This window comes from Hippoglossus hippoglossus, chromosome 5 (assembly GCF_009819705.1).
Source record: "Hippoglossus hippoglossus isolate fHipHip1 chromosome 5, fHipHip1.pri, whole genome shotgun sequence".
Taxonomy (NCBI): Eukaryota; Metazoa; Chordata; class Actinopteri; order Pleuronectiformes; family Pleuronectidae; genus Hippoglossus; species Hippoglossus hippoglossus.
In genome coordinates this window covers 5,121,177-5,142,814 of record NC_047155.1, presented here as the reverse complement: position 1 = coordinate 5,142,814, position 21,638 = coordinate 5,121,177, and the positions used below count along the sequence as shown (strand labels likewise).

General features: G+C 44.4%; 1 protein-coding gene and 1 long non-coding RNA gene across 12 annotated transcripts in view; one reads left to right on the top strand and one right to left on the bottom strand.

The window, feature by feature from the left end:
• Positions 1–21,638, bottom strand: part of chd5 (chromodomain helicase DNA binding protein 5) — a 37,467-nt gene that overhangs the window by 4,655 nt on the left and 11,174 nt on the right. For 7 of the 11 annotated variants that reach the window (XM_034586421.1, XM_034586420.1, XM_034586423.1 and 4 more), the window contains exons 3-34: positions 19,322–19,540; positions 18,161–18,279; positions 17,349–17,590; positions 17,140–17,252; positions 16,846–16,972; positions 16,333–16,499; positions 15,388–15,609; positions 14,367–14,573; positions 13,341–13,552; positions 12,516–12,647; positions 12,208–12,316; positions 11,811–12,002; positions 11,500–11,700; positions 10,969–11,106; positions 10,685–10,806; positions 10,390–10,563; positions 9,546–9,687; positions 9,279–9,410; positions 8,958–9,075; positions 8,710–8,834; positions 8,361–8,620; positions 7,860–8,034; positions 7,435–7,609; positions 5,275–5,361; positions 5,064–5,152; positions 4,037–4,170; positions 2,910–3,054; positions 1,552–1,711; positions 1,365–1,444; positions 951–1,146; positions 782–859; positions 544–687 (exon numbers count right to left, since the gene is read on the bottom strand). In XM_034586421.1, coding sequence (XP_034442312.1) covers positions 544–687; positions 782–859; positions 951–1,146; positions 1,365–1,444; positions 1,552–1,711; positions 2,910–3,054; positions 4,037–4,170; positions 5,064–5,152; positions 5,275–5,361; positions 7,435–7,609; positions 7,860–8,034; positions 8,361–8,620; positions 8,710–8,834; positions 8,958–9,075; positions 9,279–9,410; positions 9,546–9,687; positions 10,390–10,563; positions 10,685–10,806; positions 10,969–11,106; positions 11,500–11,700; positions 11,811–12,002; positions 12,208–12,316; positions 12,516–12,647; positions 13,341–13,552; positions 14,367–14,573; positions 15,388–15,609; positions 16,333–16,499; positions 16,846–16,972; positions 17,140–17,252; positions 17,349–17,590; positions 18,161–18,279; positions 19,322–19,540 — 4,936 coding nt within the window. Of the gene's footprint in view, positions 1–543; positions 688–781; positions 860–950; positions 1,147–1,364; positions 1,445–1,551; positions 1,712–2,909; positions 3,055–4,036; positions 4,171–5,063; positions 5,153–5,274; positions 5,362–7,434; positions 7,610–7,859; positions 8,035–8,358; positions 8,625–8,709; positions 8,835–8,957; positions 9,076–9,278; positions 9,411–9,545; positions 9,688–10,389; positions 10,564–10,684; positions 10,807–10,968; positions 11,107–11,499; positions 11,701–11,810; positions 12,003–12,207; positions 12,317–12,515; positions 12,648–13,340; positions 13,553–14,366; positions 14,574–15,387; positions 15,610–16,332; positions 16,500–16,845; positions 16,973–17,139; positions 17,253–17,348; positions 17,591–18,160; positions 18,280–19,321; positions 19,541–21,638 lie in introns of all 11 variants that reach the window. The other 4 variants (XM_034586419.1, XM_034586426.1, XM_034586416.1 and 1 more) reach the window with 3 other exon arrangements.
• LOC117762014 overlaps positions 1–21,638 on the top strand; it is a 27,760-nt gene extending 6,122 nt beyond the window's left edge. The window contains exon 2 of the long non-coding RNA XR_004613916.1: positions 21,231–21,638. This is a non-coding gene — a long non-coding RNA (uncharacterized LOC117762014). The remainder of the gene's footprint in view (positions 1–21,230) is intronic.

Sequence of the window (21,638 nt, the reverse complement as noted above, 5' to 3'; positions counted from 1 at the left end):
ATCGGGGCCATATTCAGGAAACTAAACTCAGAGATTTCGAGAATAAAGTCAAAATATTACGAGAATAAAGTTGTTATTCAACGAGAAAATTTGTAATTGACAAGAAAGTCATGATTTAAGAAAAAAGTCGTAGAGTTGTAACATTACGGTCTGTGTGGTTCTTTCTTCAGAGTTCCATACAATAGACTTACACAGACTAGACTTATACAAGTATAAATTAAAGAGATGCTCCACATTCCTCATTTTAATTCTAATATTCCCAGATAAAATTACATGTAGTTTAAAATTATGATTATGATATCTCCTATATTTTCAAAATATCTTTCTCTATTGTTCTCCCTCTTTAATTGGCCCTAATACTACATTATAATTAATGAGTTAAGTTACATGAAGACTATTTAAACTTCCATTTCTCCATGTGAGTGAATTATTCTCATAAACATGAAAACACACCGCAAACAATAGACCATAATATTCTCTATAGTTTCAAAAGCTACGTCACATTTTCTTTTTTAAACTAAAAACTCAGAAACTTATTCTTACCTGTAAAACCTCCGTCAGCGATATTAAACATGAACTTGGCTTTGAATCCATTTCTGTCGTCCTTCCTGCTGTCGTCCAGCTCCTCCAGAGTGTCTTTGTCCCCGTTCAGCCGACCCTCCAACGCGTCTTCACTCTTCACGTCGTCTGCAACAGCGACGACAGAGGAGTCGATTCAAAAGAGGAACAAACAACCAAAAAGGAATATCAGCGATGCTTCGAGGATCGATAGTTTGCATACCTGGCTTATTCTCCTTGTCTTCACTTTTCGCCAGAGGAGAATCGTTATCTCCTTTTTCTGAGTCCCTGCAGGGATCCGCTGAGGATGAAAGAGGCATTTAAGGTGAAATTAAAAAACCTCACAGAGAAAAACACAAAAACCTGCAGCGCCCGGACCGTGCACCACTCACTTTTAGGTGAGATTTGAGCGGATGACAGCTCTGCCTGCTTCAAAGCCGACTCTTTGGGGTTGGCAGATGGCTCCGTCTTTGTGGAGGGCGACTCGGTGCTGTCCCTCTCATCTCCCGTTTTCTCCTCTGAGCTGGCCTTGCTCTCCTCGCTGTCAGCCGCCTTCTCAGGTACAGATGCCGGCTCCGAGCTGGAGGTCTGTCGAGGGAGAGGCGGCGAGGACGGTTCGCGGGGAGGAAAGAGGAGGAAAGTTGGCAGAGGGCAAAGAGACGAGTTAAAAGGTGTGGAAGTTTGACAATAGCGTCTTCGGAGACAACACGCGTGGTGGTTTTAAAGCGTAATGAAGCACGGGAAGACGGACAAGACGACAGAGGAGAGCAGAATGAAAGTGACGGCTGGTGGAGGGAAGGACTCACCTCCTGCTCTGACACTTTCTTGCTGTCTTGCTCTGTGGTCTCCTTGTCCTCCATGCTCCCCAGGAGGGACTCGCTCTTCTCTGCAAGTCAGAAAACAGCAAAAACTCAAACTTCCATCTTTTAAAAAACATCTTTCTGAGCATGAGCTTCAGAGCGAAGGGAGAGAAGTGAAAGGCTTTGTTCTGACCGGGGGGGACGGGGGTGCCAGGCTGAGTGGCCACGGGGCTCGCCGGCACCGGCGTGTTGGGGTCGGAGGAGACGCTCTCCGTCAGTTTCTTCAGCTCCATCCCAATGGGAATCAGATCAGGAGAACTCAGCTTCCCGTTCACGTGCTCGAACTCCTGCACCTGCACAGAGATTCACTCACATGAGATCTGTGACTGTGACATGTGAGATCATCATTAGATTATATACATCACATTATATGAATTATATATATGATATTAGATATATTTAACTTAATAATTCTACTTTAATTTGCTTTTAGTTCAGAATTAGCATAGTTTTTAATTTAGTGAAGATGAAACAATCAGATTATTGATTCATTGGTTTGTCGAGTGAGTCCTGACATTTTCTGTTGTTGTTGGTTTGTTGTTTGTTTGTGTGTTTGTGTGCAGAATTACACAAAAACTGCTAAATGCATTTTCATGAAAGAACCCATTCAATTTTGCCGTTTACAAAAAGGTTGATCCCGGAGTTTTTTTTTGACATTTTCACCAATGTCCCAGGAAATAACAGATTTATGTGAGTGAGTACAATTTGGTGCAGATCCAAATAAAACCGATGTGTAGATGAGATCATGAGGATTGATTTGATTTGTATTTTTATGAACCTGTCACTCCTCCACAATGGAAATTATGATTCCATGACTGTTTTGCTATCTTAGCGATAGGGAGTGATTGAAGTTGATTGAAGTTGAAATATTCCTGCAGCTTCTCCGATGAGATGATCTTCTGCTTTTCATTGGAAAATATCACAGTGATGTGAATGTCACGCTGAATCTGCAGACACCTGCAACGACTAAAACCAGATCTACTGGGGGACGGATCTTTTTCCCAGTGTCTGAGTAAAGTGAGGTTTCTCCATAATAATTTAACTTAATCTAGTGTCTCTGCTAAATTGTACGACAAACCAAAACAACACAATAGGTGTATGAAGGTGATGATGTCATATATATTTTTGATATATATCATGAAGTCTATTAATTGATTAGTTACTTTGCTGGTTGAAATAATTGTGAAAGATGCCAAACATGGATTCCAGCTTCTCAAATGAGACAATTTGCTGCATTTCTTTGGTAAATACAACTGTAATCTGAATATTACAGGGTTTTGTATTTTGAAATATGAACCCTGATTCCCAGAGAATACACAAACCCTTTTCCTCTCCTGCGTCTACAGCCTCGCAGAGCAAACAAACATCTGAATTTGTAGTTTGAGCGGAAAAACAGCATCTTGTCTGCATCTGCCTCTCGGTGAACAGTTTGACCCACTTTCTCTAATCTCTCGGCGCCGCAGCGGAGAACCCGGTGTTTCGGTGTTGTACCTTTTTCCTGACGAGGGACATGACCCCGATCCTGGTGAGAACGTGCTGGCGAGACAGCCCCTCTCGTGGGACGCCATCAGCGAAGGTCTCTGCCCCGTCCGCCCCCGGCTCACATAGATGTCTCATGAACAGGGACACATAGGCCCTGGTGAAGAAAACACTTCAGAGTTAGATTCCTCTGAGTTTAAAAACATGGCGTTGGTGCTGTCGACAACTGGGGAGAAAAGGAGTAAAGGCAGCACCTGTAGCATTAGTAGCAGTATTAGAATGTGGTAGTAGTGGTTGTTCATGTAAATCCAGGCTGATCGATATATTGATTGGATGATAATATCGGCCAATATGACACATATCTGCATTTATGTTTGTCGATATAAAAACTAAGATGCCCATTCACGCTTCTTAATTGAAGTTGTATGTATTGTTTTCTTTTTATTTATCTATATGGGTATTTTATAAGCTTATTACAATATTTCTAAACTGGATCCATATTTAAATTGGACTACTTTACTTTTTTAAGGCTTTAATTTGTCTATGGTAGTTTTCTATTCCTGTGAGTTTGGAGAAGGCTTTGAAAAAGCATTTAAACCTTCATGTTTAATGTAAATTAAATTATGATGTAAGACCCAACTGAACAAATGAAATATGGAGAATACAGAACAATTAGAGACTAACGACCTCTGTGTCTGTAGAATATTCACTATGACAACAGTGGAAGCAGTTTCACAAGCTGTTAGAAGACCAGTAACAGTAACAGCCGTCGAACCAGTAGAGTCAGTAGTGACCAGTCACCAGTGGTGGTAAAACTTTATTTGCTCGTACTTTGCTTTAGAAATAAACAAACAGAACTCAGGGCTACAAAGATTGTGAATATTTATGTGCAATGTTTGGGTTTGGTTCATTATACAGAGAGAGAGGTAACCCTGAAACTGGCAAGGCCGACTTTTAAAGAGTTCATGAGAGAGTTCTGGAGCTTTGCTCTGGGCAAACCAATTAAATATGAGAAGCCGACCAAACAGCTGGGAACTGCTTCTTAACTTGGCAGAAAAAAGCCCTGTGTGAATAGACAGTTATGGTTGAATCACATAAAACCATCACACGCTCAGTATAGAAAACTACCGGACTCTCACCTGAACTCGCGCTCGCTCTTCCCTCGCAGGTCCCTCACCAGCCAGTGAGAGTTGAAAGCGTCCTGCGGCGGCATGCCCCATCGCATGATGGCGTTGAGGAAGGCTTTCCTCTGGCGGGCGTTGAACCCCAGGACCTTCGAAAGAGAAGAAACAGCTTGAGACGGAAAATCTCAACCAACAACCAGAGCACATTGCAAGAGCACATTACTCTGATAACTACATAAGACAGATTGTACTGAACTACCTAGTGTATGTACAGTCATGTGTTATGTTATGTATTGTGTGTTTTATAAAGTAACTAGAAGGCCACTCAGCAGATTATTATACCTTCAGCTACACTTACTGTTTGTGTTTATTATTCCATCAGGTGATTGGATGCCACCACGTTCCCACACGATCTCAGCAATTACTTTGGTGAATACAACTTTATTATGACCCATTATAAGAATAATGGCCGAAAACTACACAAAAATAATGATCATGTTGTGAAGAATCTGATTTATTGTTATAGAGCGCACACCCCCAACAGTCCCCTTATGAAACCACATTTAAATTCACTAGATCCAGATTTAACAGACTCATACATCAGTCCCATAAAAATGCCAGATTTTTTTCATCAAGATCTACGTTTTATTTCCTGAGAAAATGGGGAAAACTTTGGAAAAATAAATCCCTCGATGCGCCAACATTTAAATGGGTTCTTTTCTTGGCCCACGTCCGATGCTTCCACTAAGTTTTGTGGAAATTTACCAAGTTTTCTTTTTGCTGACAAAGAAACAATCCAGCCCACAAAGCAACTTACGGGGTGAAAACATAACCTCATTGGCGGAGGTAACAACAAAGCAATGTATTGATCTTAAATCTGTCTTATCGCAGAGTAGTGATCGATTACACAGGATCAGCTGGGGATTGGTGGTGTTTGCTTGGGCGTCAGCTTGTTTTAATGCTAAATGTTGGTCCCTCATTCCAAGATGTGTTGCCTTATACCCAGTGTATCTTGCAAAAAGGACCTCGAGCCCTGACATACCTCAATACTGCCTCCAACACGGGCCAGTAATGGAGGCAGAGGTTTGTCTCTCTCGCTTTTCATCTGCCGACGAGACTGCCTGCGACCTCCTACAACAAAACAAGTCACATCCACTGTCAGAAGGATCCTTCCCTCGGTGTAATGTGGATGTCACCACTCACAGAGAGGCACTGTACTTGGAAAACCACCCGATGATGACGCTGATGCCTACCTTCAGGCCTCTCCTCGAAATCTTCGTCCTCGTCCTCGGACCCCACGGAGTACTCCGACTGATTGTCTGAAAGATCATCCTGCCACTCTGAGCACATACATCACAGAGAAACAGTACATTGTGTTCGCTTCCGTTGGTGGCCACCTGAGGGCGCCGTGGCACTGCCGATTACCGCAGACCACTACAGCCTGGGGAAGGCTCACGCTCTGCCGCCCCCCTGTCCTCTGGAAGTGAGGTGAGAGAGCACTACTCTGCCAGACAATCACTCCAGACTTAGAGAGCACTCTGAGCTGTGAAATCTCTCACTCGGTCGGCTGCTGTTGAACTGTGGCGGAGCTTCAGAACCAGCCGAGGAAACTCGATAACCGAGACACCTGAGAGCTTCAGGCCAGTGTAACGCTCCCTGTGGTGGATTTGATGGAGGTCAACAGCTCTCGTTCACACTGGGTGATTCATTTCTGTCCAGTTTTTGCCTAAATTGTACAATTATTCTCCGTTAAAGGGATTATACACAGAAACATTTTAAATTCATGCACGATTTACTCCTTCTACCACTATGCCGATGGGGGTGGGGGGGCGGGGGGGGGGGGGGTGCAGTGTTTGAGTCCACAAAAAACCTCTGGAGTTTCAGGGGTAAACTTTGTTGCAGCAGAATCCAATACAGTTGAAGTCGATGCTGTCTTATTCTTCAGACGTGATAAAAACAACACAACATGCCTCCATGCTGCTCCTGTGGTGTCATCCAAGTGTCCGGAAGCCCCGACATTCAAATTCGACTCGAAACTACGTCATTTACACCAAGTCTACCCTGATAGCCTCCTCAGAGGTGCGTTTACAAACCCTCGGGCACCTCAGAACACCGCACACACTCTTGCCCAAGGGCACGGGCTGGGTGCGTTTATTTGAGGCTACGTCAGCTAGCATAGCCACTTCCGGTACTGGACTTTTAGGGTTAAAACTTGGTGTAAATGACCTCGTTTCGAGTCCAATTTGAATGTCGTGGGCTTGCGGACACTTGGATGACACCACACGAGCACTATGGAGGCATGTTGTGTTGTTTCTGTTGTTTTAATTCGTCTGAAGAAGAGTTCACTTCGGCTGCAACGCTGTTTACCCCTGAAACTCCAAAAGTGATCCGTGGACTCAAACACTTCACCCTTCCCCTCCATCGGCATAGTGGTGAGTAGAAAACGAGTGAACTTTCATTTCTGGGTGAACTATCCCTTTAACCTGCTCATGAAAGCCGAGCATGTGAGGAAACAGCAGCAGCAGCTTCAGTGTCACTGTTCTGTTATTGAATTAACAGGATATCACACTATCGATCGCAGCGCTCGGTGCACGAGAGCTGCTGACATGCAGAAGCCAGCAGAGAGGAAGGTCCACTGGTCTGTGCAATGATGCCATCGACGCAACAAATCTCCTGTTTCCGCAAAGTCTCAAATGACTGCAGGGAAACGTCACATGTTGCGTTGAGCTGTTACACAACAAACATGGTTCCATTTTGGCGGCTGATTGGCCGATCGGCCGCAGAATCGAGCGGCTTCTTCTAAACGTCGATAGAAACGTTTTACTTTGAAAATCCCTGAGCTTATTTTTCGACAGAAACACTAAATTCTGTGAAATATCAAAAGTGTTAATCTTCAATCTCATCATAATTGGCGGCAGCTCCTGGAATTTAAAACACAGCATTTAGTATCGACTGCTCAGGCCTTAATACTCTGCTTAGCTGCTAAACTGCATGAAGATCATTTGAGGGTGAAAACAAACGGATCCATATTTTTTTTTTAAACCAAACAGGAGCCTGCTGAGTTGTTCTTTGGAAAATTGAGTCTTTTCTTTCTCAGAAATATGTTTTTGGCTCGTGTGCTACAAACAAGCCACAAAGCTTCTCCTGCATCACCTCTGCTCTTAAATCAGCGATGAGGCCAAATCCTGGTGCTAACTGGTAAAAAATGAACAATGGCGATAGTACAACATGGCTGTTGATTCAAAAATGCTGCAGGGAGAAATAATTCTGAACAACAATCTTAAAGATTAACACTTTATAAATTAGTCTCGGTGAAGGCAAAGCGACGAAGCAGGTGATGTGAGTCCTGTGTGTGTCTGTGTGTGTCTGTGTGTGTCTGTGTGTGTGTGTGTGTGTGTGGTGACGGAGCCTACCCTGATCCTCCTGCGTCGTGTCGTTGTAGTTGACCTGCTTCCGGATGCGCTTGCCTTTGCCCAGGTTCCGAGCCAGATCCTCCTGCTGCTGCTCGTAGTGGTGACGGAGGAGTTTCTCCCAGTAGTCTGGATCCACGTTCTCCTCCTGCTTGATGATCTCACGCTCCACCTCCTCCTGAACACACACACACACACACACACGCTAGTAAATGCTATAATACTAGTTAATTTAGATGAGTTAATAGAGGGAGAGATGTTGTGAATATGGGATATACAAATAAAACTTGGATAATAAAACTGAAATTTAGAAAACCTTTTAAATACTCTTATACAAATGAGATTTCCATCTTAAAGGTCTCTTTTTCCTTTGTGTGACCCCACTCGCCCGGATTTTCACCGGCTGAGGAACACGAGTACTTCCTCACCTCTCCCTCTTCCTCCTTCACCACGTACTGAGCCACCTTGAAGGAGCTCAGGTACTCGTTCATGTTCTGGATCTCCGTGTCCTCGGTGGCGTCCCGGTCGCGGTCCAGCAGCTTGGAGATGGCGTCGTCGTCGTAGTGAATCACGTTGCCCTCCTCGCAATCTTTGGTGTCACCTGTTGATGAGAAGCCGAGTTCAATGTTTGACCGCGTCTGCAAAGGAGAACTTTTGAACGAACTAGCCGAACCATAATTATATGGATTCACTGGCGTTTTGGGGTTTTGTCTGAGATTAGCTCCACACTCAGTGTTTTACTTTGTGAGTCACTGACATCTGCACAGCTGCAGCACAAACAGAGCAAGAGGAGGAACCACTTCTGAATCTGCAAGGATCAGGGTGAATGGAGACGTACGTTTGGGAAACAGAAGTAGTGTTTAGTTATGACGTGGCAGACGGAGAATCAAGGGAACTTCTGGACACTGGACTCTGGACAATTCGGAGCATCAGACTTACCTGACATGGCCCGGGCCGCCTCGATTTCATCTTTGAAAAGCTCCTCCGTGCCAAACTTGAGGATGTCGTCCAGTTCCTGTTTGGACATGGAGCCGGTTTTGGAGCCCAGGCCCGGCCGCACCACCAGATGGGTCAACATCATCTTCCTCTTGGCCACCTGAGTGATCCGCTCCTCCACCGAGCCCCGTGTCACGAAGCGGTAGATCATCACCTTCCTGTTTTGGCCGATGCGGTGGGCCCTGCTGAAAGCCTGGGGATGACGCACAGCACCGGTAAGAAGCAGCTACGACAACGGCTAAATAAATCACACAAGTATGCAAGTGCGTCGTGAATCGGTACTTGAATGTCGTTGTGAGGATTCCAGTCGGAGTCGTAGATGACGACAGTGTCGGCGCTGGCGAGATTGATGCCGAGACCTCCAGCTCGTGTTGAGAGCAAGAAGCAGAACTGCTGAGCCCCCGGCGCTGTGACGGAAACCAGAGCAGAGAGTTGATGTGTGCGTGAATGTGTCAGAAAACACACACACACACACACACACACACACACACACACGTAGAATAACACATCATGCATCGTCACTAACTCACCATTGAAGCGGTCGATGGCCTCCTGTCTCAGGCCTCCGGTGATTCCTCCGTCAATACGCTCATATTTATAACCTTCAAACTCCATGAAATCCTCCAGCAGATCCAACATCTTTGTCATCTGGGTAAAAAAAAGTGGTATTACAAGTTTTACGTAGCTGCGATCAAACTAATTGTGAATTGTTGAACCTAAGAAAAGAGTGAATCTGCTGAAATATCTGGAATTTCAGTTCATTCACCGACAACTGACATCGGCACTGGAGAGGCTAAAATGTGGATTTCTGGATTTCATAGCCACAGATACAATATCCACTGGACTATTACCTGAGAGAAAATGAGAACTCTGTGTCCCTCGTCTTTGAGTTTCCTCAGCATCTTCTGAAGCAGCGTCAGTTTCCCTGAGGACTTCACCAGTTGGTTGCCGTCGTAAGAACCGTTGGGTAAAACAGGAGCTTCCTGCAAAGACGAAAAAAAACATAATTCCAGAGAAATACATGATATTTCATTGTTGTGGTACAGATTTTATTATTTGTTGCTTTAACTTCCTGAGCGATTGAAAGGTGCTGAACGGTGGTCGTGTGCTGCTCTCACCACAGCAGCCACAGGGAACAGGTAGGGGTGATTGCAGCACTTCTTCAGGTCCATCATGATGTTCAGCAGCGACACCTGGTTCCCTCCACCTTTGGAGTTCAGAGCCTCGAAGTTCCGCGTCAGGATGAACTTGTAGTATTTCCTGAAAGGTCGGAGGTCAGAGGTCAGATTGATTCAAGAGGAGTGAGACACAAAGTCACATTTACTTTTAATTAGCACCGCACTGTTAAAAATATTATGTTGAATTTACTTAAATGTATTACAGCAAGTGGTTGCACAAAATAAATGTATTTAAATATTGACATATAGGTGAGTGTACATTTACTTTTATTTTAAAATCATATTGTTTGATTTAATAATAATAATAATAATAAACATACTTTTTAGTTATTTGAAAATAATGATATTCATGATTTACATAATTTTGAGTATAATTTACTGTAATTTTTTTATGTTAATTTCACTAAAATGAATTATGTACATTAACCTCAATGTAACTGTTTGATTTCTAAATTTAGTTTGATCTTATTACATATTTTAAACAGCCCCCCCCACCACCACCTATACACTGTATTTGCATAAACACAAAACCCATCGTTTATGCAGCGTAACACCATCAAGACGTCTTCATACATCTGCAGATAAAAGCTTCTTCAGACCATATTAAAGTTTTTGTATCTTTTGAGTTATATGGTCTTATGAAGCTCTTACTTTTTAGTTTTAAAATATATAAACTGTGGATAAGAACCATGTTTTATCAATTGTCCCGGACACCACCAATGCACACGATCAACTCCTACTACAACCACCATCCCTTTGATGTTTCCCTCCCCCTCGGCCTTACTTCTGCATGGGGCTGAGCTCCACCCTGACGATCAGCTCCGTCTTCGCGGGCATGTTCTTGAACACGTCGACCTTCAGCCTCCGGAGCATGTGAGGGCCGAGCAGGTCGTGAAGCTTCTTGATCTGGTCCTCTTTCGAGATGTCGGCGAACTCCTCCAGGAAGCCTTCCAGGTTACTGCGCGGGTCACAAGTTATTAAAGGAGGGAACAGCAGCGGAGAAATGAATGAAAAGATGGAGAATGAAATAAAAAAAGCAAGGGGATAAAGGCGATGGGCAGAAGAGAGGAAGGTCTTACTTGAAGCGCACTGGGGTGAGGAAGTTGAGCAGGTGGAACAGCTCCTCCAGGTTGTTCTGCAGAGGCGTCCCAGTCAGCAGCAGCTTGTAGTAGATCTTATACCCGTTAAGAATCCTAAAAAACTGGACAGGACGCAGAATGTACAGAATATAGTTAAAAGGATGTGGCCAAACAAACATTTCCACATTTTATCAGAATATTGTGGTGGAATATTTATCCCACTGGTTTCCGCTCATTTTTGCATCCAACCTTTAATGGGTTTTACTATCTAGAGGCTGTTGTACCTTTGATTGGTTGTTCTTCAGTCTGTGGGCCTCGTCTACCACCAGACAGGCCCAGGTGATGGAGCCCAGAATGGCTTGATCTATGGTGATCAGCTCATAGGACGTCAGCAGCACGTGGAACTTGATTGGAGTGTCTTTCTGCAAGAGGAGGAACAAAGAAGAACACAGGAGCGTTTCAAATGTCGCCCGATTTAGACGTAAGATCCTTTGGTGAAGGAAAGTTATTTAAATTCCTCAAACGTCGGCACAGAAATCCAACTCTTCTGTCAACTAAAGTTAGGTAGATTCCAATAACGATATTAGGCAGTAAACAAATTCTATATGTGTACAACCAGCTTGAGTTAAGATTGAATGAATGTTTTTGTACGTAAAAAACATACATGCACATCTTTTCTGCAGTTTTCATATTCAAAAACTTGAAATTGAAATGTCTTTGAAAGGCTCTTTCATCAGCCAATCGATGAATCCGTCAGGCTCTACTTCAAACTCAAGTATTTGATGTGGGTGTGGTCTTGGAGCAGCTGACCTCACCTTCATGCGAAACACCTTTCTGCCTGATTTCACTGCGCTGTCTTCAAAGGTGAACTCGTTCTCCCGGATCGTCGCCCTGCTGTCTTTGTCCCCGGTGTACGTCAACACGTAGAAGTCTGGAGCCCACATCTCGAACTCCCGCTCCCAGTTGATGATGGTGGAGAGCGGCGCGCTCACCAGGAAAGGCCCCTTGGAGTGACCCTGAGATACAGAGAGAGAGGGAGGGAGGGAAGACATTCTCATGATCCAGCTGGATAATCGATGTCACACATGTGATTCAATGAAGAGTAAACATGAGGACATTCCCTCACCTCCTTGTACAGTGAGTAGAGGAACACTATGGTTTGCACCGTCTTTCCCAGGCCCATCTCGTCGGCCAGGATGGTGTCTGTGCCCTGAGCCCAGGAGAACCTCAGCCAGTTCAGGCCCTCCAGCTGGTACGGGTGCAGCGTTCCTCCAGTGGCGTTAATGTACCACGGCTGGTGCTCGAACTTGATGGTCGGCTGAGGATATGAACGTACAGTGGTATTAAGTGTTAATAAAGGTAAAAGGAATAAAGGCAACAGCACATGACATCCTACAACATCACTTTTGAGAGGTTGACTGTAGAAAGCTGCTGCAGAAATCAGCCAGAAACACAGAAATTATTTCACTAAACAGAAACATGTAACTAGGTCGACTCATCGGCGCCTAAACATCCCGGCTTACATCTATGATGGGAGCGTCAGGGGGGACCTCCCTTTTCTGATGGTCCTCTTTGAGTTTCTGTCCTTTCCTCTCCACCAGGGGGCGTTGGTCCTCCCCTAGAATTTGCTCCCTGAGATAAAAAAAAGAGAAAAGAAATTGCAGCAACATGATGAGCCAAACAACTCAAACAGGGGAATCACACAGATAGAGGGCAGGGCAGAGGAGAAGATGCAGTCAGTCTGTGTTTATATTCATATCTTCACTGTCGTCTCCAGACCACGAGGAGACACTGTGGAAATAAACTGGTTTAGAAATGCTGCTGAACCGACCTGTGGTCCCAGTAGAGAGCTATATGACTGTCGTACTCTGGGACATCGAAGTCATCCACCTCCCAGGTGCACTGGTCGTAGGGCAGGTCTCTCCATTTGATCAGGTAGTGCACATCGCCATCTGTATCAAAACTACAGGGAAGAACAAGCATAAAAACATTTGATAATGAGACGTGGCCAAAATCACATGAAGGTAATTTGCTACTTTCCACAATTGTAGAAGTTAAAGGAAACATATGATGCTTTTTTATTATTAATTTCATAAATTAGATTTGGTGTAAAAGACTTTTAATAAAACCATGTAAAACGATCGTAAAGTCCGATATTTCCTACAATCAGAACATCTGGAGTGGATTATCTGGCCAATCAGAGCAGACTGGGATGCATCGGGAGGGGGGGGGGGGGACCAAGTGTGTCAGACAGAGGCTGAAATGAGGAGCTGCAGCAATGGTTAATATGTATGTTTAGTTTTGCTTTTAAATTCTCATATAAATATATGCAGTGAAACATATGATTAGACTTTATACTGAATCTGTCTCGAGTGAATTTCTGAAAAGTTTGGAGACATGTGAAAATGAACGCTCTGGTTTTCGCTTTGGATAAAAAAAACTTCCTCTTCTCTTTAAACATTCATCACTAAGTGTTCTCTGAGACTTGAAACACGGTATTTCCCATGTTACCACATTTAAAGCCACTGTGCGGTGAAGAATAATCTGCATCTATAAAAAGCAGAATTACAACGAGCATAAACCACCGAGCACCAACTTAACGTCCACAACCACAAAGCTGCAAAACATCTGGATGTGAGAAGCCGTGAGCAGCCACCTGTGGTTGACCACCCGGTGGATCACCATCCACTCGGGTTTGATGCCGTAGCGGTAGAAGCGCTCCTCCATCACGGCGTACTGGGGGTCCTTGCTCTTCCTCTTCTCGTTGTTGAGCTCCTCCTCTCCGGAGCCGTAGTCGAACGGCGGCGGCTCGTCCATTTCGTTCTTCCGCTGGTAGTTCCGATACATGACGGTGTGATACAGCTCCAACTGCACAGGCAGAGCACAAGAATCCTGCTTAGTCTCAATCAGCACCAACTCAATGTAGATAATTCAGCCAAAGCATAGAAACTCATTGGATTCAGTGCTAAAGGTTTCAGAATCTAATGAAGGGAAGACGTCCTGTTACTAATAAACACTTGTTCTATCATCTCTAAATTAAATGTCAACTAGGTTTGTGCTCTGAAATCCTCACTGATTGTATATATCCTGAAGACTGACAGCTAAATGACTCTATGATCATACATTATAATATTATATTTATTCCATTAACACGTCCTTTTGCACATTGTCTGTATAACATATACTAATTATATTATTCCATATGTATACCTCTTATTCACCAATTTATATACATAGATATTTTTACATACCATTTTCATATTCATAATATTATACTATACTATATTATCATTTATATAAATATACAGTATACATTTATCTTTATATAGTTATACTATATATAGTATTCTCCTATTTAGTATTTTTATACTATATGGTACGATACACATTTTGTATTTCATACCATATACTTACAGCAGTCTATATATGCATGTATTTCACTATCTTCTTATAGATAATACACAAATACAGTTTACATACTTGTACAATCATCCTGTGCCTCAGGTACCTTTCAGTTGGTGTATCTCATATACATATTTTCTGTATTTTTGTATATTGTATTTTTTATTTTATTGCCAAAAGGTGAAAGATAATTTTCTGTGTGTTCCATATTGAGATAACTCCTTGTTCCTGTGGTTAAAGCGAGCACCAGTGTTAATGTGAGACACCTGTGTCCTCTCACCTGCAGCTCGCTGACCCAGGAGCAGTGCCAGTACGACAGGCCCGCCCACTTTACGAAGAACTCCCTCTCCGCGCGGCCCTTGAGCGGGGGTTTGGTCAGTGGGTCGTTGGGTTTCCCGTCGGGGCCGGCGGGCAGCTCAGCCGGCAGCGGAGGTTCCCCCCATGTCCAGTGCAGAATCTTCTGTACTTTACCTTTCAGCGGGGGACACTTAAAGAAAGACCAGAAGTAGAGTGAGAGTAAATACACAAACATGATATCAGATGAATGTAGTTCACATTAATATGCAGATTAATTCAAACACAAACATCCTAATGAAGGAGCTCACATCTTAAAAAAACTTCCTGTATATTCAGAAACCAAACTTTACAAATCATTACTAGATTCAAGCTGACACTTGTTTTTAACTCTCACCCTCACAAACTTTCTGATAACTTTACCAAGACGATCACTGCCAACTTCTGTTGCCACAGGCACTTTATCTTTTTATAAAATACAGTGTACAGACTTATTTTTCACATCTTAGTCTCGAGCTTGTTTTTCTCTCCTATGACTCATCAGCACATTTCCACCGACCTCACCCCAAAAATCCACAACTGAGGGTTAAGTCAAATAGCAAACTTGTTTTTTTGTAAGATTCCAAACTAACAATATCGTTAAAGGGATTGTAAATGTAGAAATCATAGAAATATATATTCTTTAGACGTTTAGGAGGTGAGTTTAAGACGTTGCATAACCTATAAGCCTAAGAATTTGGGACTGGATGCATATTTTTATTAATTAACAGTCATTCCATCCATTAACCATGTATTCACTACGAGCAATTAGTGTTTCTAATTAACCTAAGCTGCATGTTTTGGGGCAGGAAGCAGGAAGTACCCGGAGAAAACCCCCACAGACATGAGAACGTGCAGACTCCACACAGAAAGGTCCTGGTCCTGGTCGGGTTAGGGGTTAGGGTTAGAGAACCCAGAGGCTGACGTGTTAACCACTGCACCACCGTGCCTCTACAGCCTCGACTCACCATGCACCGCGGACACAGCCACTCGCCGTTGGGTATCTCCGGCAGCGGCGGGTTGAGGCAGTGGATGTGGTAGGAGGACGGGCAGGTGTCGCAACACAGCAGCTCTCCTCCGTCTTTACACACTCTGCAGAACTCCATGTGGTCGTCCTCCTCCTCAGCCACGACCTCCTCCTCCTCCTCCTCCTCTTCATCTTTAGCCTCCCACTGGATTCCCTCTTTCTCCTGAGAGACGCAGTTTGCACAAGTGGTTTCAGCGAGGTTACATACTGACAGATTGAATTATCCCACCTTTGGTTTGTAAAATAACCCTGATTATTACTATGAGGCCACATTAAGATATATGAGATAAAATATATAGTAATTTGTTCTTAATACTCAGTGATCAATTGTGCATATGTAGAATAATGTGGATGCAGTGACGTGTGACTTTACAGATGCAGAATAAAGATAAGCAACAAGAATCTAAGGAAACTTTTCGTCCACAGCATTAACTGCTTCTTTTGTTCTGTTCTGAAGATCATGAGAACAAAAGTTCCTGCTCCACAAAAAGAAGAAAATTGTGTATAATTTTTCAGTCTTGGGTGAAATTCTGGATATTTTCACATCATAAAACTCCAATGAAAGAACGTGAGAAAAATATGATTTTATATATTCATATATATTATTGGTTTCTCATGTATGTTCCCCTCGCTTATATTTCTTACCCCTGTTTATAAAGGCACAATTGAAAAGGCGACGTTACTGATGTGATGTTGAGAGAATAAACAGTTGAGTGTAAAAACTGCATGTTACCCGCAGCCCAAAAATCAAGGTTTCCACAATGAGGCTCATTCTTCCTCCCAAATTAAATTCTCACAGAAGTCTGCTTCAGCACATTGTTCGCGTGTATAAAAGCATAAAAATGTAAGCATATGTTTATCGGGATAATCCAACTGGTCAGCTCACACAGTGCGGGCAGCTCCACTTGCCCTCGGGGGCCTTCTCCAGCTCGGGGTCCAGACAGACCAGGTGGTACGCTCTGGGACACGTGTCACACAGGATGATCTCTCCGCCCTGTTGGCAAACCTCGCAGTAGTCCTGGTGATCGGTCTCGTAGCCGTCACCGTCCTCCTCTGCAGAAGGTGAAGGACAAGTTAAACATGAGTAAATCCCACGTGACCGCAGCCGATTAGAAACATTATACAGAGTGTGAGGGAAATAACCAATGAGAAAAAAACGTTCTTAAAATAAATAAAGCTTATAAATACATTTTAATTTACTCGTGAGCTGTAATCAGCCTGGGAGATTTTGTTTGTGATTGTGGAGGAGAGAGAAAACACACACACACACACACACACACACACACACACACACACACACACACACACACACACACGCACACACACGCACACACACGCACACACACGCACACACACACACACACTGCAAAGCGAGGCGAGCGTGAGACGGTAAACATACTTTTCCTTTTTTTCCGCCCACGCCGGGCCTTTTTCTTGGTGGCGGCCCCCAAGGTATCGGAAAACACTGAGGCACTGTGGATGCTGATGTCATCAAAGTCTGACTCCTCCAGGAAGTCCTCCTCACTCTGGAGGAGCAAACACACACAAGAAATAAAGAGCTCAGAGCCGCAGGAAGAAGCAAAAATCAACCAGCGTTCGTAGTAAACACCGTCAACAGTGTGTGAGTGTCAGTGAGAAGAAGAGGAGGAGATGAGTCGAGAGGTAAATAATGATCAGATAAAACAGGTTGTACCGAGGAGGCTTTCTTCTTCTTCCCACTTTGGCCCGACTTCGATTTGGTCTTTTTCGGCTTGGGCTTCTTCTTCAGCTCCTTCACAGACTTGCTTCTCTTCCTGACTCCTGGTCCTGAGACACACACAGATCCAGACAAGTTAATCAAGTTGTACCCCTGCTACTACTTCTAAAAATAATGCCGTCTGCCACACTCCACTGAGCCTTTACCCTTTCCCTCTTTGGTTTTGGCTTTTTTGATTGGCCCCGGCAGAGAGATCGGCTGGCTGCCGCCGACAGTCGCTGGCTGTGCCACGGTAACCGTCTCCACAGCGGCAGCCACGGCGGCGGCCACGGCGGTGGCAGATGCGCCTTTGAACGGGTTGTTGGCACTGAACTCTCTCCACTTGGCCCCTAACACCGTCATCATCTTTGACATGGGAATCTTCGGGTTCTTCTTGGCAATGAGAGGCCTGAGTAAAACCAGGGAGAAGGAGACAACAGCAGCTTTATTATGTCACCCTTCATTCCTGTCGGTGTGATTTCCACTTCCCTCAGCACTGAAGGGAGCCGGCTCCTGATTTGCTGACACCCCCACTGCCCCTTAAGTTTTTTTTTTCTGCCTGCTTTGCTGTGTGTATGTCATGTTTGTGATTTGTCAGGCAACAGCTTGAGGTTTGGCACGCTGGCCTGTGAAGGATAGTGGGTCAGAGCAGCGAGTCCCAGAGCCTCCGGGCTGTCACAGGCATCCAGTAAGCAGCTGACTGCTCACAGGGGGCACTGCAGGAGCTCATGCTCCACTTTGTCGGAGCAGAGGCTTAGCGGAGCCAGACAGCCCCAGGTGAGACAGACTCTTTATACCAACAGCCGAGCTTTCTAGCTCAAACAAAAAGAGCAGTGTTTGCTCGTCACAGAGCACCATCGCCTCGCTGTGGAGGTTCTGTTGGAAGTCTCTCTCCGTCAGGGACTCCGACGATTCTTAGAAACAGATCAGAGCTGTTTTGACACAGAGAGACAGTGCAGACATAAAATTAGACGCTTGCCTGAGGAACTGGCTGAAAGCCTTGTAGTTGGTGATGGTTTTGTAGTCGTCCTCGGTGAAGCCATACTGGACGTCTTCAAGACCCCACTCCTGCATCAGCTGGCTCGAGGATTTGGGTTCCTGGAGAAATGAGCGAGGGCGACAAACATACAATAAGTTAAAGGTACAATGTGTAACTTCCGTTGCTCGGGGTCTGTAAATCTAAATGAATAACAGAAGTGTTAAAGATCTAGTGTGATGATGTCGTTGTTGTCTTCGCCACCATCGCTGTTGAAAATCTGCCGCAACTCAGGCAGAAATCCTGATCACGTTTAATTCACGTTAAGCAGCAAACGGCAAATAATAATACGGATCAATTACAACTGATCAATACAAATAGTGGAAGGAGAAAACCGCTAACTGGCTAACCTTCCTTCATCATACGTCTGTTTTAGTTACTGCATAAACGTGGCGGTGGAACGTGACAGACTCTGTGGAAGACGAAAACTCAATGGTTCCTATTTTACGGTGATTATACACTAATGAAAACACGATTATGAATATTTGATTCCGTCTCTGTCAATAGATCATACGCACTGGTCCTTTAAGGATGCGACACCTAAGTTAAAAAAGAAAACATTACTTTTCAATGTTACATCTTTGCAGTGGATTAAGAAAAAAAGTTTTTATTTCATTGGTATTTTAGATATAATATTTGGGGAGATATGACAGCTTTACTTTTTCATGCATTGGACCTGGGTGTATTCTTTCAAGAAACATAAAGAGTAATAAATATATGTAGCTATACACATATTACAGGTTTATATTAATGACACCTCACAGAGTTGGGAAATAGTGAATGTTAGGACAGAATAGAATTAAATTAATATAATGTGAATATAATATGTATTACTTTCTAGAACATCCTTATTGACTGTGATGCAGAGTCAATTTAAATTTTTTAATCTAACATCTCGTTTTTTTTGCCCTTTGTCTTCCTGTCAAATATCCTGAGGACATTTGAAACACATAAATTAATTTAACATGATTAAAATATTAGTATAAAATGAGAGGATCTAAGACAAAAAGCCACTGTACCTACATATAGGCTCTGTACAGAAACAATAGATCTATAGAACAAGATGTGATCATCAGTACGTCTGCGTCATGGACCTTCACTTACTTTCGAGTTACCATCATCGTCGTCATCATCTTCATCTTCCTCATCTCTCTTCTTCTTCCGGGGCTTCTTCTCTTTCTTCTCCTTCGGTTTCTTCTTCTTCTTCTTGGTGGGGCCGTACATGCTGCTCTCGCTCTCGGAGCCGATCTCTGGACGTTCCCGCTCCACCTCCACCTCCGAGGTCTCCTCCGGGTCGCTGTCGACTCTCGGCTGGATTCCTCCCTGGAGGCGTTTGAAGGAAAGAGGGACACGTGTGCGTTTTTACGTGCGACTACAAATAAGGATTTCAAATCTACAGACATAAAAAGGGGGAAATTATTAAAATATGAAACTTATTGATGGGGCGAATGGCATTAATTCTGCCGGTGTCAGGGATTAGAGCTCCCACATGAGGCCACCTACGCAACAACAAAAAACCTCTCAGTGCACTATAAAAGCTTTGCATTCATTAAATCACATCATTCCAAAGCGTCACCTGCTCGGCTCATATCATAATTCTGCTGCCTGTTATAAAATATGCATCGATGAGGAGTCGAGTCAGAGGCACGTTCACCTTTTACACCTGCCTCGACATCAAACTGAGCAAAGAGGCAGAGCACCTGAGGCGGTGCAGCCCGTCAGCTGATGTGTCGACCGAGCCGCATCCTGCCGGTGTGACAGGAGGCATCTGGGCCAGTGTGTGGATGTAACAGTAAACAGGTGGTGCGTGTGCGGTGAGGAGTGATGCATACGAACGAATGTACTGGTCAAAGTATGTGTGTATGAGTAAGAGACAGGCAGAGGGACAAGTATCATGTTTTTGAATGTCTTGTTTGTGTGTATGTGCATGTGCCTGGATACAGTACATGTATGTGCATGCATCTCTTTGTGTGTTGTTTTTCATCTCACATGAGTTTGTGTGCACGTCTGTGTGTGTAGAGTGTGTTTGCATCAGTGTGAGAGTATTTGTGTGCACATAAAAGTATGTGTGTGTATAAGTCAGAGAGAGGGAGAGAGGAAAGTATCTGGTGCCTGTGTGTGTGTGTGTCGCATGAGTTGATTTTCAATTGTGCGTGTGTGTATCTTTATATGTTTTTGAATGCTCACGTGTGTCTGTTCATGTGTGTGCACGTGCCTGGATACAGTGTGTGCACACGCATGCATCTTTTTGTGCATTATCTTCCAATCTCACGTGTGTTTGTGTGCACATCTTCATGTGTGTGTATGTACAGTGTGCGTGCACATGCTAAGGAGTGAATCCGTGCACGCAGCAGCGTCGTGCTCCTGCTCGCTGCCTGTTGCTCAGCAGGCCTGCGTGGATCCACGGAGAGACTTGCAGGCGTTTCACTCTGTAGCGCAGTGGAAAGGCTCACGTTGCCGCAGCGCCCGCCAACCCTACCAGCAGCCTGGCTGTGTTGCCATGGTGACCAAATTTGAGCAGTGTCTGGCTCCAGCTCTCTCTTTCTCTCGCTCTCTCTCCTCCTAGTTTTCTCTCTTTTTTCCCATAGCTCACCCCCCCACCACACTCACATGCACACACTCACACACAGACACACACGCGTTCCTCTCTCTCTCACTTTCTCTCCTTCATATCTCATAACAACCCCCCAATATTATTTTGTCTCTCACTCTCTCTCTCTTAACGGCTCCCCCTTTCTTTTCCTCTCTCACTCCTTTTTTCTATCATGCCCCCCCCCCCACACACACACACACCCCCACACCCCAGACAGACACACACACACACCCACACACACACACACACACACACACACACACACACACACACACACACACACACCATCACAGTGGCAGCCAATGGAACAGCGCCATCCAATCAGAGGCGTTTGCATAACGAGCTTGTTATGCAGAGGCCTGTGGTTGCAGAGCTGGTGCTCCAGCACCCGTCTAGACAAATCTCATGCATAGGAAGAAGGAGAGAGCGAGAGAGAGAGAAAGAAAGAGAGAGAGAGAGAGAGAGAAAGAGAAAGAGAAAGATAGAGCAAGAGACAGAAAGAGAGAGAGTAAATTAAAGATCGTGGATGGGGGATGGGAGTGGGGGTGGAGATGGAGGAGGGAAAAGCAGAGAAGCAGAACCTCGGTTGAGAGCAACTGCAAAGAAAAGGTGGAAAACTGAGCAACAAGCTCATCGTGGGACAGAGTTCAGCGTGGCGCACACGTCACAGGATCAAAGTGGACGCTGGCAGCAACAAAGAGGGTGTCTCTGCTTCCACGGGGGAAGAAAATCAGATAAGTGCCGATAACGTAATCAAATTAGATGTTTTCCCATAATGGCTCTGCCTCGGGGAGATGGCAGGGGATGCCACAGAAAATATGAAACGAG